At 45.0% G+C, this 19,130-nt stretch overlaps 1 protein-coding gene across 4 annotated transcripts in view; it reads right to left on the bottom strand.

Annotated features, from left to right (window-relative positions):
- The window catches only part of LIN54 (lin-54 DREAM MuvB core complex component), a 620,706-nt gene that overhangs the window by 225,804 nt on the left and 375,772 nt on the right, over window positions 1-19,130 (bottom strand). For all 4 annotated transcript variants that reach the window (XM_086961987.1, XM_086961989.1, XM_086961988.1 and 1 more), the window contains one exon: window positions 15,769-15,985. In XM_086961987.1, coding sequence (XP_086818113.1) covers window positions 15,769-15,985 — 217 coding nt within the window. The remainder of the gene's footprint in view (window positions 1-15,768; window positions 15,986-19,130) is intronic.

Here is a 19,130-nt window from a genome sequence, read left to right as displayed (position 1 = left end):
TGATGGAAGAGCGAATGGTGCTCAGAAAAAGACAAAGCAGGGGGAAAAGGGCTTACTTGTCATTTGCGCTCTGGAAGTGAAATTGGAACAAGAACTGGGGCTGGGCCATCTGCTTTATCTGCTTTATCTGCTCTATCCGGATCAGTGATTGTCATTTCACAATTTGTATTTATATCTGATATACCAGCAAAACCTCGAGCAAACCATCAAGTAGCTAAGCGTCACCCTCGCACCATTGGCATCTCACAGGGCGAATTAATTACCTGCTTAATAGAAAATTACCTGCTTAAAGAAAATTAAAGACACGAGAGCCCAGAGGAGATGTAATGCTGTTCTGAAAGAGTTTTACTATAGGCACAAGAGTAAGTCTCAAGGTGGAACTCAGCGGTGCTTACAGACGCCAGTAAACTATCTGATTTGTATTTTGACGCCCTCCCAAGTTACAGACATGGAAAGGAGCACCAGAGAGGTTGAAGGGGAAGGGGCTACTTTACAGAAGGAACAGAAAGGGCAGAAAATTCAAACAGGTGCAGCAAACAATGAAAAGGGGGGTGAAGTAGGCGAGCTCTCACAGGAAGAGACACCGACACCAACCCTACAATATCTGGAGAACGCAGAAACTGAGATGACACCTGTCCAACACACAACTAACAGACATAAAGGCCCGGAAACTAGAGGAACCAGAGCAAAGGAGAAAGACCTGGTAAAAGACCTGGCACAAATTGAGCTTCAAGAAAAAGAAAAAGTAAAAGTAAAAATTAAAGATATGAACATGGAAAAAAAACTGGAAAAGGAAAGAGAAAAAACTAAGCGGAAAGAGAAAGAGAAGGAGAATGAGAGAGAGAAAGAGAAGGAGAAAGAAAAGGAGAAAGCAGTTAATGACAGGGAGGAGACTGGGGGTGAAACAGAAGAAAATGCCAAACTGGAGCTAATGGCCAAAAAAGCAGAGAGATTACAGACTATTAACATTTTTAAAGCATCAGCAAAGAATACTGGCATACCTGCGTCACCCCAACCAAGAATTTCTAACATATTCAACCCTCTACATAAGGATTGCCAGAATGATGCAATAACTAATGGAAAAATACAGATCGCAATCCAGAACAAGACCTCTAAAGAGTGGAGTGGAAGCAGTAAAGATGTTCAATGCATGCCCCCAACCAACTCGGAGGAAAGTCAAACTACAGGGCCCAGCGAAGGAACTTGGAATGCTGACCCAAATGCTGAATCAATTATGAGGAGCAAAGAGACAAGGGCATCCATCGAAATAGACGTAATGTTAACTAACCAGAAAGAGCAAACGGAACAATCTGATCAAAAAAATACACCAGAGGAATTGGGGGACCTAAACCCTTCTCCAAATAAGGTCGCATCTCCAGCTGGGAAAAAGTTGCATTCAGTAAACCACTCTCTTTCAGATGAAGACTCCGAATCAGATCTATACGAGACAGGGATGTCTATCTCAAGCGACTCAAGTGATTCAAGTGGTTCCAGCAAATTGAGCGATTCAAGAGAATCCAGCCCAAGCGCACAAATGGGCACAGCACCACTGGAAATCTCTGGCTCCAATGACTCGAGATTACTCAGCGAAATCAATGTCAGGAAAAAAAAAAAGGAGTGGGGGGAAAAAAGGTCAAAACACAAAAGAGAAAAAAACTTGCTGAATGAGGAAACCACAGACCCTGGTAATAATACGGACTATGTCAAAAGCAGACCCAATTTTCCCCGAAGGAGCCCAAGGAGTAAATCATCAGGAGAAACACCACGTCAAACTTCGAACTCACAAGAGAACAAAAACATATCAAAAAACAAAGGAGCCCTCACTGAGCCAGGTGCTTAGCTCAATTAAAAATTTTCATGCGGATGTGAAGAAAGATAGCCAAAAGAATCACTTGGCCATCGAAAAACTACAAGGCGCAGTGAAAAAAGTGGACAGTATTTGTTCTGAGATCTCTGAGAGAATGGTCATGGTGGAAACTCGTACACAGAACCTCGAAACCGATGTCGTGATGCTCCAGAAAAAAGGAAAAGAACAAGATGGAGTAATAAGGATCTCATGTTTAAAATGGTAGATCAGGAAAACAGATCCAGAAGGAACAATTTGAGGTTTCTTGGAATTACAGAGAACTTTCAGGGAAGCGACACTAGAGGGGCAATGATTGACATTCTTAAAACGTCATTTCCGGAGTTGGAAGCCTGTGATATGGAAAGGGAAGTACAGCGGGTCCATCGTTTTCCCTTAATGCTATCAGAGCATTCCAACAAGCAAAATCAATATCCCAGGGCAATGCTGGTCTGCTTTGGTAATTTCCTTTTTCGTGAAAAAAATCTATGATCTAGCAAGACCCACTGCCCAAAGAGACTACAAGGGGTTAACATTTTTTGCCAGACCGGACTTCGCTCACGCTACCGTGGAGCGAAGATGAAAAATGCGTCAGCTATTTGGACCTTTTGAAAAAGTTGGAGCAAAAGTATTTTTGCAAAATCCGGCACGCTTGAAAATAATATTCAAAGGCACAACAAGAAGCTTTAACAGCGAAATACAGGCGGAGAACTATCCACGTGAAATTTCCAAGTCCGGCTATCGGAACCTAGGGAAACAATCTTAATTATATCAAATGAAACGTGGTAGAAGGAGCGGATAGGTTGAATTAACTATTTCAATTTACATTGGGAAATGTGGGCTATAAGCGGAATGGTTGGGCAGCCTGTGGAAATTAAGTCTGAGACATTATCAGAGTATTCAGGGTTTTTTGGCTCAACTGATAGTAGATAAGTATATCACTTATATTAACAATCTAGCGCAGGGCCCGCTTGCGCGGAGGTCACACCCCTGGTCCAGACAGGCCCAGGTAACCTTCAAAGGTGGTGGTGGGTGGGGAAGGGGAGGGGGGAAGGCAGGACAGGTTAGACATACAGGGTAGTAAATCTTATAGGGAAATACATATAGGGATCACAGTAAACCAGAAAGCCTGGGATAGAAATTATGGCACTTTTCAATTAGTAGTATGGCTGGGATAAAAATACTATCTCTGAATATTTGTGGTCTGAATGATCTTAAAAAAAGGCAAACAGTTGCAATTGGCCTACAAAATTGGGGAGCTAATATTATATGTATGCAGGAGACGCATATTGAAGGGTCTCAGAGTCAGCTGTTAAATACATTAGGGTATAAATTGGTGTGTGCTACCTCACAAGGTGCAAAAATTCGGGGGTTGCTATTCTGGCTAAAGGGAGTGGAATGGTGTTTAATAAATCCAAAACTGATAAGTTTGGCCGTTGGGCTATCACCGAATGCAGCTACCAAACAGGGCAGAAATTGACAATTTGTGCTATTTATGGTAGCAATACAGATGACCCTGGGGTTTTCAACGAGGTCTCTAACGAATTGTCACACTGGCCTCTTCCGGTGATGGTCTGTGGGGACTTCAATATAAACCTCCAGACAAACTGGTCCCTGAACGATGACTGGGTGTATAAAGGACGTAAACCTAAAGTATTTCGTTCTCTCAAGGATCTGTGTCTTGTACATGGACTTGTGGATAGCTGGCAGACTACGAATACTAATATTGGTGACCCTGGCTACACCTTTTATTCAAATCCACACCGCACGCATGCCAGAATTGATTATATATTACTTTCAAATTCACTAATTAAGAATTGCCATCCAGTTAAATTGCCCAGGGTATTATCTGACCATAATCCCCTTTTTTGTACACTGACTATTAGACCAACTAAATCAGAGACATTCGAAAAAGCATTACTGAATGATCCTCAGTATCGTCTCCATATGAAAGATTGGATTCCCAAGTTCCTAGTTGAAAACATTGGTAGCACGTCAATAGAGGTTGTTTAGGATACCTTGAAAGCTGGGGTCCGGGGCGAGACTATGTGATATTCACTTAGGTCAAACAGGCGGGAGAAAGAGGAGATACGGAGGTTGCAGGATGAGCTTATGTTAGCAGGAGTAGGACTCGTTAGTGCCACAGGCAATAGGGACACTACTGGGGATATCTCTAGCACCTTAGCCAAAGTAGCAATTGCCAAGGCAGCCATCACTAATATATTTACAGATAAGGCAATCCGGAAAGCCACGGCACGAAAAGAACTAATTTATGAAGTTAATGAGCAAGTGGGCCATCAACTGGCGGTGCGATTGAGACAACAGGTCAATGCAAATTTGATTAGGGAGATTATAGATCCAGTGGCAGGGCAGTTAAAAGACTCAGAACTGATTAGGCAAGCATATTGGAGGTTTTATAAAGAACTATATACGGAGAATGGCAAAGGGGACACGATCGAAATTGAAAGGAACTTAGAGAATTGTGAAGGTGTAAGCCTCGAGGTAAATATGCAGCAGACACTAGAGGAAGATCCTAACATGGAAGAAGTATTGACCGCAGTCAAGAGCCTCCCTAAAGGGAAGGCAACAGGTCTGGATAGTATCCCTTCGGAGTTCTAGGTTACATTCATAGACAAAATTAAATTTGTCTTAAGGGATCTAATTATCCATATTTTCTCTGGGGGGGGGGGGGGAACCGCCCAGCTCCTGGTCCAGGGCCAAAATTGTAATTTTCGCTAAAAAAGGGAAACCCCCAGAACATCTAGGGTCATATCGCCCCATAACCCTTATAAATGCTGATTCCAAAATATATTCCAAAATCTTGGCAAACCGAATTGCACCTATAATACACAAGGTAATTGCCAAAAGTCAGCACGGTTTCGTTCCTGGAAGGTCAACGATAAATCATATCCAGAGGGTGATTACGCTTTTTGACGGAACAGAAATTACAGGAGACCCTATGGCCCTAATTCTGTTGGATGCAGAGAAGGCCTTTGATAGGGTCTCCTGGCAGTTTCTCTGGAAAGCAATGGCGACAATGGGATTTCGAATCAAGTTTATTCAGGCGATACAAAATTGTATATTAATTCTAGGGCTGTTGTATCTGTTAAGTCTAACCAAGGAATTTATCATTTCCAGGGGAACTCGCCAGGTGTGCCCATGCTCGCCATTGCTCTTTGCAATATATATAGATTCCTTTATTCGCTATTTGGAGAAAAACAACAACATTACACCCATTATATCACAGGGGTATGCTACAAAAACATTTGCATATGCTGATGATATTGCCATAGTCACCGCAGTCCCCATAGTAGCAATGCTGACCATCGAGGCCGAGGCCAGGAAATTTGGGCTGGTTTCTGGCTACGCGCTAAACCAAGGGAAGACACAAATCGTTCTAAACCAAAAAATTGTGATGGAGGATCCAAGGGTGGTGAAGGGAGCGACATACTTGGGAGTCACAATTTCCTCAAAGCTGGAGTGAGTCGTGGACATAAACCTTAAGCCAATGTTGAACACAATACAAAAGGATCTACGAAGTTTAGATAATCTCCACTTGTCCATTATTGGGAGGGCAAATGCAATTAAAATGGTGTATTTTCCCAAAATGACCAATACTTATTTAGGGCAGTCTGTCTAGAATTTTCGAGTCAGTGGTTTACAGTAATAGAACGTACCTTTTCTAGATTTATATGGTCATATGCACAACCCCGCCGGGCATATAAATATCTTACCCTTCCTAAGAACAGAGGCGGGTTAGATCTTCCGAAATTAAGGAGATATTATTGGTCATGTGTATTACTCTACTGTAAGGAATACTGCAAGGGGGGGAAAACGCAGAGGAACATACCGCTTCAAACTTTCAGCTACTGGTGGGGAATTCCAGTTATGCCTATTTTTGAAGGCACATACACGACAGCTACCACAAAAAGGTCAAACTTAAGACTCTCTATAGCTGTTTTAAGGTATGGAAGGCCGTAAAGAAAATATTAGGAATAGGACCAATTTCATATTATACTCTGTATTGAAAAATCCTATTCTTCCTCCAATAATTTTTAAGGATAACTGCGTAAACAAATGGTATAATTTAGGAATAACACAATTAGGGGATTTTTACACTACTCATGGGATTAAATCTTTTAACGCTCTGAAGGAAGAATTTGACTTAGATTGGCGGGATTTTTTTAAGTACCTCCAAATAAGGGATTTCTTAACTCATAAACTTGGGGCAAGGATACTCGGGGAAAAATGTACGGTAGTAGAGACAATTATACACTCTAAGAAACACTCAATAGGCGGGGTTTATGGTTCATTGCTGGACATGTTCCTGGACGATTTAGATAAAACGGCAATGAAGTGGCAAAGTAAACTCGAAATCTCAAAGGAAGGATTTTTATATTCCTATCAGCTAGCCCAAACCATTCTTATTTCCACCAAACTCCATGCACAATTTTATAAAACCTGCTTCTTTCTCTACTATACACCCGATAAGATCGCAAAATGGGGAACTGGCAAGGGGACTTGCTGCCCGAGATGCAATTTATTTAAAGCAGATTCCGTTCATATCTTTGCCTCTTGTCCAGTGTTAATACCTTTGACACAAGATATAGAGAGGTTCTTAACCTCAGTTCTTCGCAGAAATGTTACTTTGTCACATGAAGCAATGGTAGCGGAAAGGCAGATCGCGACGCAAAAGGGGTATGAAAATCTGGACTCCTCTTACACAATGGCGTGACGCACAAAACTAATCATTATCAATGCTGTTATGTATGTATGTTATTGCTTTTGTAGTTTTCCGTGATGCCGGGAATATATTTTGTAAATTTTCTATACTGACTATGTATGTATGACAAGAACAATGTAAAGCACTTGATGTTAATGTGTAGAATGTTTACCTGTCCGGGGGAGGAGGGGGGAATATATATGTTAAAAAACAATAAAAACATTTAAAAAAACAAAAAAAACAAATCACTGTTGAAATCACTTGGGACTTCGCTGGTGACCAGGATATTGAGGAATCAGCTGTTCAGAAACCCTGACCTTTTGGGCTAAAATTTGTTGTAAACCATGAGACAACCACGACAGGTACTACATCTGCAAAAAGCTGCTTCTAACAATCCCATCGATGAAGCACTGGTTAACTAAGTTTTGTGGTGCATAATTCAACGATCAATCCTCTTTCATTGAATAGTCACTATTATTTCTATAATGGATTTTGTGATTAAAACAATGTTGTACAAATTAACATATTTATGATGGTTAACTATATACTGCCAGCCTTAAAAAGCAATACATTCTTTATTGCAGCTTATACTGCTGATAACTACTTATAAGATATATACATAGTGAACTCAGATGTGCCTAGAACCATGCCTCGTGTGAATATGTCCATATTTATTTTGTTTGGTAGTTTATCTTTTTTTTAAATGTAAGTACACACACACACACACACACACACACATCAATATCCACATATACACTCACTATGGAAAAACTGTAAATAAACATTTACATGTCACTCATTTTCAGAAGTGAAAAAAGCTTTCTCAGCCTTTCTATACACAAGTGCTGCAATGCACAATTTCCAAATAAAAAAAACCCTGACAGACAAAAATAAATAAAATAGCTTCACTCACACAAACTTGAAAACATAAGCTAAATCAAAGGAAGGTTATTGTGGTCACTTATGAGAGACTGCACAAGAGGATGGTCTAGCATAAGCATTGGGAGATTTGGGCCCATGTGCTTTTTGACTGCCCTAAAGAGTGTACTGAACAAGCATGATGCCGTCCTGAGGTAATCAGGTAGTTTAAAAAATCTGGAACTCTGACAAAGGGAAACAAACTGTATTATAACTGAAGAGATATGATAATAGTAGTGATTGGTTTTGTCCAAGTCCATATTTACTATGGTTGGGTGGAACTTGCTGAGCTTTACTCCGTGGAGTAACCTAAAATCTCTGCACGATTCCGGAGTTTGGTGAGGGACATAATTTCGGTCAATCATGCTGATTTTTAGCACTGGAAGCTTGTCCCGCGCTGTAAAATCAGCATGAAATGGCACTGTGCAGCGCCAGAGGGCGCTGCTTCTTTCTGCCGCTTGAGTAGATTTTCTACTCGAGTGGCAGCTTTCGCATCGTGAGCAGCAACTTTCTCAACACGAGCGGTGGTGACCTGCTGTGACTGCCCACATTGAGAAGTATCAGCAGGAGGCGGTCTCATGCTCGTTTTTCTCACTCGCCAACTTAACCACATCTGTGCTAGTTGAATTCTCCTTCTATGCTGAGATTTTGAAAAACCCATGCTCCATGACGAGCTGGGCTCGTCATCAGCGTGCGAGGAGGCTACACCATGACGAGCCCAGCTCGTCATGAGCCTGGAAGGGGTTAATGTGCGAGAAAAAAGGTTTGCAGAGTTTTTGCCAAACTTCGCCTTTCAAGAGGGCAACACTCTGCAAACTCCGCCAGCGAACCGTCCACCCCTAATATTTACCCTTCGTGGGATAATCTGAAGGGGCACTATCGAATATGCTACTTACCAGTATGCATCTGTTCTGGGCATGTAGGGCTGCTGACATTCATATCTGTGCATAGATCGCCGCCTAGTGTTGGTTCCGGATGATTGCACATTGTTGTCCTGGAAGAGTCTTCGAAGTATCACGAGATAGGTGGCTCCTCCCCTGGACTACAGTGCGCATGGGCATCAACTCCATCCTCAGATTGTTTTTAGCCATTGTGGCCAAGATGGAGTGAAACTCAGTGAATGATGACCATGCTAGAAGTATACGTGAATTATGCAACTGCTACAGGCGCCGGGGAGGAAGGCGGGCGATATGAATGTCAGCAGCCCTACATGCCAAGAACAGATGCATACTGGTAAGTAGCATATTCGGTTCGAGGCATGTGGGCTGCTGAATTCATATCTGTGCATAGAATACATAGCAGTCCCTCCATTAGCGGCGGCCGCCGTGCCAGCTGCAGCAGTTTGGAAAAGTGTTTTGAGAACAGCCTGCCCTACAGCTGCCTGCTGTTTGGAGTGCACATCAACACAGTAATGCTTGGTAAATGTGTGTGTGGTAGACCATGTGGCTGCTCTACATATGTCTTCCAAAGGAATGTTTCCAAGGAATGCCATAGAGGCCCCCAACTTCCTGGTGGAGTGGGCCCTCGGTGGAATGGTGAGAGTACGCTTGGCTTTCAGATAGCAGATCTGGATACATTTAACGATCCACCTAGCAATACCAGCCTTGGAAATAGGGTTACCTTTGTGGTGTGGTGCAAAGGCAACGAAGAGTTGCTTAGTCTTCCTAAAATCCTTGGTCCTATCGATGTAATACATCAGGGCCCTTTTGACGTCAAGGGTGTGGAGCATCCTCTCCGCCAATGACTCAGGATTTTGGAAGAAAACAGGCAATTCAATAGTTTGGTTGATATGGAATTGCGACACGACCGTAGGAAGGAATTTAGGGTTAGTGCGCAGCACCACCATGTTAGAATGAATTTGAATAAATGGCTCTTGGATAGTGAGGGCTTGCAGTTCACTAACTCGCCGTAGCGATGTAATCGCTATGAGGAAAGCCACTTTCCACGTCAAGAACTGAATCTCGCAGGAATTCAGTGGTTCAAAGGGAGGACCCATCAGCCGGGTGAGGACACATTGAGGTTCCACTCTGGAGCTGGTGGAGTCCGCGGAGGAATGACTCGTTTGAGTCCCTCCAGAAAGGCCTTAATGGCAGGCACTCTGAAGAGTGAGAGGTGCTGCCTATTCTGGAGATAAGCGGCCATTGCAGATAGATGTATGCGAATGGAAGCATAGGCCAGATTACATTTGTACAGATGGAAGAGGTAACAAATGATATTCTGAATAGAAGCATCTAGCGAGTTAATGTTGTGGTCTGCACAATAAATGACAAACCGCTTTCATTTTGCCGCGTAGCATGCTCTGGTGGTGGGCTTTCTTGCCTCCCGAATGATGTCCATACACTCAGAAGGTAAGTGCAGGTAGCCAAACTCTAAGACTTCAGGAGCCAGATCGCCAGGTTGAGCTGTTGCGGATCTGGGTGCTGAATGTCGCCATGGCTCTGCGTCAGAAGGCTGGGCGTGAGACGTAGCCTCTGATGCGGTACCATGGACAGTTCCAGAAACGTGGTGTACCACGGCTGGCGAGCCCACGTTGGAGCAACCAGGATGAGAGTCATTGAGTGCTGCCTGAGCTTGCGTGCCACCAGCGGAATCAGAGGTGCTGGGGGAAAAGCGTACGCAAATTTGCCTGACCAGTTCATCCATATCGCATTGCCCTGCGACTGTGGGTGTGGGAACCTGGCGGCGAAGCTTTGGCATTTTGCGTTCCCCCTTGTGGCGAAGAGGTCGATCTCTGGATGACCCCACCTTTGGAAGTACGGTTGGAGTACTGATGGATGTATCTCCCACTCGTGCATTTGGTGGCTGTGCCTGCTGAGCAGGTCCGCCATCTGATTGTCCTTGCCCGGGAGGTGTTCCGCCATGAGGAAGATGTTCCTCTGAATGGCCCACTTCCACATGCTCTGAGCCAGATGAGACAGCTGCGGAGAGTGTGTTCCTCCCTGCTTCTGAATGTAGTACATTGCCGTCATGTTGTCCGTCCGGATCAACACGACCTTGTGGCACAGATGTACTTTGAAGGCTTTTAGTGCCATGAAGATCGCCATCAGTTCCAGAACATTGATGTGCATCTTCCACTGCTGTTGCGTCCATAGACCCTGCACAGTGTAATGGAGTACATGAGCTCCCCATCCCTGGAGAGAAGTGTCCGTCGTCAGGATGATCTGTGGCACAGGCTCTTGGAACGGTCGGCCCTTGCAAAGGTTTCGTGGATTCCACCAATGCAGAGAGTTGTATGCCCGACCGCTCACCAACACTAGGTCTTTCAACTGCCCGTGAGCCTGAGCCCACTGACGTGCTAAGCACTCCTGAAGCGGACGCATGATGTAGCCTCGCGTGCGGGGCTATGGAAATGCAGGAGGCCATCATGCCTATCAACTGCATGAACACTCTTGCTGGAAGCGAGTGTTGAGGTCTGAATTTTTGTATCAGCGATTGAATGCTGCTGACCCTCACTGAATTTGGCTGTGCTGTGGCCGCCAGAGTGTTTATGGTGGCACCCAGATACTGCCGTACGTGGGCGGGCTGGAGGTGGGATTTTGGGTAATTCAGTGAGAATCCCAGATCGTGCAGGAGGTGAATGGTGTGGGACATGTGGGCGGCACACTGCTGGGCCGACTTCGCCTGGATGAGCCAGTCGTCCAGATAGGGGTAGACGTGGATGTTCCGTCTCCTGAGATGCGCCGCCACTGTCGCCAGGCACTTTGTGAACACCCTGGGTGCCGTGGTGACACCGAAAGGCAAAACCTTGAACTGGCAGTTCTGGTTTTGGATGGTGAACCTGAGGTATTTCCTGTGTGAAGGGTGCAGTGGAATGTGAAAGTACGCATCCTTTAGGTCTAAAGTTGCGAGAAAATCCCCCTGCCTGAGCAACGGAAGCACTTGCTGCAGGGTCAGCATATGGAAGTGCTCCGACAGGATGTAGTAGTTGAGTGGCCTGAGGGACCCGTCCTTCTTTGGTATTAAGAAGTAGAGGGAGTAGACACCTGTGCCTCTTTCCTGCACTGGCACGAGCTCTATTGCTCCTTTTTGCAGCATGACGGTGACTTCCTGCTGTAATAAGTGCAAGTGCTCGTCCGACATAGGACGGTGCCTTGGGGGCAAGTTGGGTGGAGTGGATGTTAACTCCAGACAATAACTGTATTGGATACGTTTTCTGACCCACCTGTCCGTGGTGATGGACTTCCAGACGGTCAGGAACTGCTGGAGTCTCCCCCCGACCGGTGTTGTGTGGTCGGGGGGCAGTGACAAGGCGTCACTGTTTGCTGGTGGTAGAGGACCTGGAGCTGTTGCCGCAATATCCACCTCGACTCTTGTTGGCGTAAGTAGTCTGAGTGTTGCCCTTGTAGTATTGCGTGGCCTGGGAGAGCTGACCCCTTGAGACGCCTCTAGTGCTGGAGCGACGAAAGGACCCACCCCGAAACTGCTGGGACTGCAAGGCACCCATGGATTTTGCAGTCAGTGTCCTTTTTTATTTTTTCTAGGGTGGTGTCAACCTCTGGGCCAAACAGGTGATCTGGGTTAACCGTTTGGTTCAGGATGGTGGTTTGGATGTCTGGCTTAAATCCAGAGATTCTCAGCCAGGCATGTCTCGGAAGCATAACACTGGTGTTTATAGCTCTGGCAGCAGTATCAGCTGCGTCCAGAGTGCACTTAATGGAAGCGTTAGAGATTAGCTTCCCTTCTTGGATCAGCATCTCAGCCCCTTCTTTGTATTGATCAGGTAGGTGTTGCAACAGGGTCTCTAGTGTATCGTAGTGCGCCCTGTCATAGCGCGCTAGAAGCGCCTGTGTGTTAGAAATACGCCAGATGTTGGCTGCCTGCGCTGCCACCCTCTTCCCCGAAGCCTCAAAGACCTTGGATTCTTTGTCTGGGGGAGGAGCATCACCCGTAGTCTGAGAATTGGCCCTCTTCCGGGCATTCGAGACGACAAGGGAGTCCAGAGGCAACTGTCCTTTAATGTAGGTAGGATCAGTAGGCGCCGACTTGTACTTTTTGTCAATCCTAGGGTTTATCACCCTTGCCCTGGTAGGTTCTTTAAAGATCTCAGCAGCATGCTTTAAAACACCTTTTAGCATAAAAAGTGTCAAAGAGGAAATCCACATCCACAGGGTCAGCATGCTGCTGGACATTGTGATTGTTAGCAGCCCGTTCAATGATGGCATTGAAAGCAGCAGAGTCTTCTGTAGGTGAAGTCTTTGCAGAAAAGAGTTGAGGGTCTTGGCCTGAATGAGGATCCCCAGGGTCACCACCAGCTGCCCGGGCTCATTTGTATCCTCAGGGTCTGTATAGACTGGATAACTGTATTCCTCCTCATCATCGTCCACATCGGAGTAAGTGGGCGACAAATCATGAGTCTGTGGGGAAATGGGTTCCACCAAGACTGGAGAGCAAGCAGAGTCCTTCTTCTTCTTGAGAGGGATCTTGTAAGACTCCAGTTGGGGTTCTGGGGTGATTTTCCGCTTCAGGAGGGAAAGCCTGCCGTTTCGGCGTCGATGAAGTGTTCCTGACGCCCATCCCCCGAAGGTCGTCGAGGTCGCGGGCCGTGGACCACTGACAACGCCCTCGGCGTCGGGGAGACCTTTTCGGGCACGCCGGCCACAGCCTTAGGTGCGAAAGCCTTCGGCGCCATCTTAGGCGGCAACGTAAAGAGGATCGGCATGGACGCCTTAACTGGTTTTTCCACAGGCTGCGGAGGGTCCTTCGGTTTGACCGCCGCTGTGCCGTCCCTGATGCGCTGCAGGGAGTCCGTCACCTTTTTGGTGAACACGGCGGATGGACGCGCCGGTTCAGCGGAGTCCTTCGAAGCCACTTTCGGAGTAGAGTCCTTCGAGGCCGCTTTTGTAGTCGACTCACGAGGCGCAGCGCCCTTGGCCTTGTCGTGCGGACGCGGGGCAGAGAGGACCTTCGGGTCATCGAGTCGCTTCTTCGGGTCACCGAGAGTTTTTTTCGGTTCGTCGACAGCCGTCTTCGGGTCGACTAGGCCCTTGCCGGCGTCGACTGTCCTCGGCGCCGACACGCCAGTATCGACCACCTTAACTTTAGTCTTCGGTGCGGCAGACTTCGTCTCGATGCCCTTGACTTGGCTTTTTGGTTCGACAGCCATCTTCGGCGCCGAAGCCTCCGAAGTCTTCGATCCGACCAAAGCTATGCGCACTTTCGGTTTCGATGCTTGCACCTGCGCAGTATCTGGCGTCGAGACCGTAGGTTTCACTTTTGGTTTCGTTTTGCCAGGGAGTGGCTCGGTAACAATGTCCGTGGCCGGGCCCGAAGGCGGGGCCGTGGAATCCATATCGAGGTCTTGGGTAAGGCCCGAAGGCGATCCCTCGACCTGGGCCTTATAAATAGGCACGGCCAAAGAGTCAGATTGAGGAAGCTCCTCATCCGAGCTATCCTCCATGGCCCCGAGGGCACCGTCGTCGTCTCCTACCTCCTCGACGACTTCTTCACTTTCGAACACCTCTGCATCAGAGTCGTAGTCTTCTTCGACGTCCGACGCGGGGTTTGATTCCGAAACGTCCTGGACATATTCTTCCTCGACATCCCCAGCATCGAAAATGTCCTCAGGCGCTGGAGCAGATTGCTGGGCCTCCAGGCGCGCAGCTCGTCGAAGCTTAAGTGTCTTCTTGGACCTGAAGCGTGAGCAGGCCATACACTTGGCCTCATCGTGGTCCGGCGACAGACACTTGTTGCACACCGGGTGGACGTCGATGTGGGGGTACTTCGAGTTACAGACCGGACATCTCTTGAATGGACTTCGGTCCACGATGGATAGTCGATAAGTCAGGAACGTCGACTAGGCCTTCCGCGCCGAGAGCACGCGGGAGTACAGAAAACGGCTCGGAGCCGAGCTAGAAGAAGTAAAGCCGAACGCAAGACAATACCGACGTATAGGCTAAAGACCTTTTGGTCTCAAGAAAGTTTTTCTATCGATTCCGACAAGAGGGAATTAAAGACATCCGAACCCAATGGCGGAAAAACACAATCTGAGGATGGAGTCGATGCCCATGCGCACTGTAGTCCAGGGGAGGAGCCACCTATCTCGTGATACTTCGAAGACTCTTCCAGGACAACAATGTGCAATCATCCGGACCCATCATTAGGCTGCGATCTATGCACAGATATGAATTCAGCAGCCCACATGCCTCGAACACAACTGACAAACTACAGGCACAGCTCTATGGTACCATACCAGTCAAAATAGCATGTGGCTTCATTAAATTGAACAAATGGAATAGAACTCAAATCCTGTGGTTTCAGATGATGACAGAGGTTGCGCTCCAATTAGTCACAAAGCTGTGGGGCAAAAAGTTATTCTAAATAGAAGCACTGTCTTCCCTAGGTTTTTGTGCCAAGCACAAGTTGCTGTATCTTCTGAGCTGGCATTTAACAGGCGGTCCACAGTTTCCACAGGAACTAGATGCTAATTTTGAACAGGTTTCATTCTATAATTCAGGGTTAAAACAAAAGAAGTTGACCCCTTGGTTTCCCTGGCAGAAAACAGCAGCATGCAGAGCAGTTGCTTCTTTATCAGGGGTATACAGCCAAGAGAAGGCGGCACAAGAATGAAAACAAATCCTTCATGAACATCAGGGGAAAAAAACAATCTGAGTTGGTACTACACCAATTCTAACTAACTGTAGATGATTCCAATCCTTAACATCATATGCAACAAGCATTGGCAAAGTCAATAGGCATGTGTTGGCTGCAAGCCCTTTGACTTGGCCAATGCTTTTTTTGCCATGTCTTTTGTAAACCTTTGTTTAGGGGAGCTGCTGGGCCCTCATCATAATACAAAAGGAGCGCATTAGCAAAAAAGCAAAAATGTATTTTGTCTAAATAAACACACCATACCATACTAGTTCTGGCATGGAGGGTAACTACGTTGTGTGTGGATGTCTTAACTAGCGAATGAAATTATCCAAAGACTGAAGCCGGAAGACCCATTACCCTATGCTGTAGTGAGAGGAAGAAAAATGTGAATGACAAAAATAAAACCAGTGGATGAAGAGGGCTGACTGAAAGCCTCTTTAAATATACCAAATATATAATTTAGTAAAATCAAAGAGCCTTGGTTAATGCCATAATACAAATTAGAGTTAGACTAGAGAGGCATTTTTAAGGTCACACTAGGGGTGGGGTGGGTATGTGTGGTTTAACGTCCCTGCAAATGTTCAAGTGGTTTTCAAAGTTTTGTTTCTTTTCACCACCCAAGAGAAGGTTCTCTAAAGATAGACAGTGCTACACAAAAAAAAGCATACAATACATTCACAATAAAACCACTTACCTTGCTGCAGAGTCAAAGTGTTGGTAGTGGGGTTGTGAATGGTTGACTGGTTAGTAGTGTTTGCTGTTGTGGCCGTAACAAGTCGTACATAGTGGAACTTGCTGCCAGGTACCTGAATTTGCTGAACATTGGACGTGGTCTGCAGAGGAATGATGGTCTTAAACTGAGAGGTATTCATTCCGCCTACTGAGATAGTCTGAACAGTTGATTTCATTCCCTAGACAAACATAAAAATCACGGTTACAAATTATTAAAAAATTAACTTCTTTTAAAAAAAAAAATAAGTTTCACACTAGGAATCATTAGATTACTATGCATAGTTTGCATTCTGACAACACTTTGAAAAAGTGTTGAAGCAGAAAGTAACACTGAAAATGAATGCTACATGGGTGGCTTCTGTAGTCACTGTGAATTCACAGTGCCATTGTGGAAAAATTGCTACATTATCAAGCCCATACAATCTCGGTCACTATGTTAAATGCCTAATTCCACTCATAATTGGCAAAACAGGACAGTACTTTTACTATTGGACAGTGATCAATACGGAGTTGCACAACTCGGATTTCTGCCTGTGATGGGCGATCCATCTTTGAATATATTTGCTTTACCGCAGTTACGTTTACATTTGCACCTTTTACGGTGGCTATGTTCATTTACAGACGTGTATATAACTATTAAACTATTGTTGCATACTTCCGAATTCAGCTTAGGTATATTGCCATGTCTACCTGCCTTACAAAGTTCTTTTGTGAAGTGATCTGTGCCTGTTCTTGCAGTAACAAGCTTACTGTAACATGGTTTTAATATGGTGGCAAATGTTAAGTATGCAAAATGTGCTGTGGATCTTTAATTTCCTGATTATATCAGTGCCCTTAGGTGACGTCAAAGAGTGCTGGAAAGAAGCCTTCTCAGTACGTAGATAATTCTAAACCGATTTCCTCACGAATAGATGTGTGGCTTTGAAGGAGTTTCTAATATTATGCCTCAATCTTTTCCTTAAAACAAGTGCATCAGAGTCAGGATTAGAAAGGAAACGTGCAGACTGCATGGTTCTGTAAACTTTTGCTTGCCACTACATTATTTTTCCTAATGGTTGTAGCGCAATGAGATCCATTAGCATTGCTCCGGTGAAAGGAGGTAGAACGGTGTCCCTAAAATGCACTGTAGTGATTTGATGTCCCTAGGGCGCATTGTTGAGGATTTGTGCAGAGAATGACGTGCAGTAGACTGGGTATGTGTCCCCAGAGTTCAGTGTAGTGTAGTGTATAAGTGCATGCAGGATGAACAGCATTATGCTGAATTTGCACGCCTGTGCTGGAGCGTAATAGGTTGGCGCCCCTAGAATGTAGTGAAGTATGGACGGCTACTGTTCCAAAAGTGCATTAATGATACCTCTTGAACGCAAAGCTGAGGGATAATCTTAATATAAAATAGTACAGTGTGGTGGGATCGTCTGCCTAGAATTCAATGTTGGGGGTTAGTGTCCCTTCGATGTAGTGCAGTGTGGTGTGTTCACAATGCAGTTCAGTATGGTATATTACTGTCACTGAAATGCATTTGAGTGGGATAGATTTGGGGGGAGATATTTCTGATTAAATAATAATATATGCTTAACAACATGAACATTTTCCATTAAAAACAAAAATACTGCATTTTTCTAAAAAAAACTAGTTACTTACCTGTACACTATGGTTCTCCAGTATTATCTTTCATAGATTCACATGCTTGTATCTTCCCCGTCGTCATGGTGGGAGTCTCCCGGTAAAAAGAATAACCATAGCAGTAGAAGAAAAAACTGCATGGAAACCATAGAGTAGTATAACAATAGGTAAACTCTTCTACTCATTATGTGGTCCAAACCACTGTCAATCAGCTGCCAGCACCAACATACACCATCCCCAGCAGAGCCACCATACCTCACATTTCCAATAGCCCAAGAGTGAGCTATGTGAGATAAAGGCGGTCTACCTAGAAGAAAACGGGGAGGTGGGTGGGTGCATGTGAATCTATGAAAGATAATGCTGGAGAACCATAGTGTACAGGTAAGTAACTTTTTTTTCTCCAGTATAGTATCTTTCATAGCTTCACATTCTTGTACCAGACTAGATAGCAGTCCATTTCCAAGAGCGTTTCTAGGCTAGACCCCCTTTGTCTCAGGGCTCTGCGCCATAACACTCTTTAAAAAAAAAAAATTTTTTAAAGAAAGGACTCATTAAGAAATCATGCAACAACTTTTTGCCATTGAAACGACATTTGGGTATACATACCATTACAGAAAAAAGTAATTGTAAAGAGAAAAACCATGTACCTTAGTTAAATAGGTGTCGCAGAACAGAACTGCTTGTCCCACTGCTGACTCTGCTTTCCATTCTGTGTCCAGACAATAATGTTTGGCAAATGTATGGACATTTGACCAAGTTGCTGCTCTGCAGATGTCTGGAAGCGATACGCCTGCTAGCAAGGCAGTTGAAGTTGCCATCTTCCGTGTATCATGAGCACGTACTCTTGTGCACAGAGGTTTTCCCGCTTTTTCATGACAGAAGACAATGGCGGATGCAATCCATCTGGAAATGGAGGTTCTTGAAAGAGCCAAACCTTTTCTTGGTCCTGAATAAGCGATAAATAATTGATTTGATTTACGACATGATTTTGTCTTTTCTATGTAAAACTTCAGACATCTCCAAATGTCCAAAGTGTGTAGAGCCTTTTCTGCCGTAGTGGAAGGATTCTTGAAATATTTAGGTAGGATCACAGGTTCATTTAGATGAAAAGAAGAAGGTATTTTAGGGACAAATTTCGGATTCGTTCTGAGAAGCACCTTATCCGATCTGAACTGCATGAAGGGATCCAGAATTGAGAAAGCATGAATTTCGCTGACTCTCCTCGCTGAAGTAAGAGCAAGAAGCAAGGCTACCTTCCACGAGAGAAGTTGCAACTCAGCTTTGGGAATTGGTTCAAAAGGCGCTCTCATGAGTTGTGACAACTATGTTAAGTTGCCAAGGAGGCGGAGGACGTTTAATTGGAGGAAATTTCCTGAATAAACCTTTTAGGAAGTCTTTAATTAGTCTCTGAGACCAAAGTGATGCACATCTTGGAGATTTACGGTATCTGGAGATCACCGCTAAATGGACTTTTATTGAAGAATGAGAAAGTCCCGATCTGGCTAGTTGAAGCAGATATGGAAGCAGATATGGAAGAATTTGCTCCGGTGAACATTATTTGAAATACACCAGTTACAGAATCTTTCCCATTTTGCTGCATATGTCTTGTTAGTAAACATTGCCATAGAATTTGCCAGAATTTCACGACATTCTTGGGGAATATCTGGTGAGTGAAATTCATGCTTAAAAGGTTCCAAGCTG

This window comes from Lissotriton vulgaris, chromosome 3_1, assembly GCF_964263255.1.
Source record: "Lissotriton vulgaris chromosome 3_1, aLisVul1.2, whole genome shotgun sequence".
NCBI lineage: Eukaryota > Metazoa > Chordata > Amphibia > Caudata > Salamandridae > Lissotriton > Lissotriton vulgaris.
Note: the sequence above shows the minus strand (reverse complement) of the source record. Positions and strands in the feature narration are given on the sequence as shown.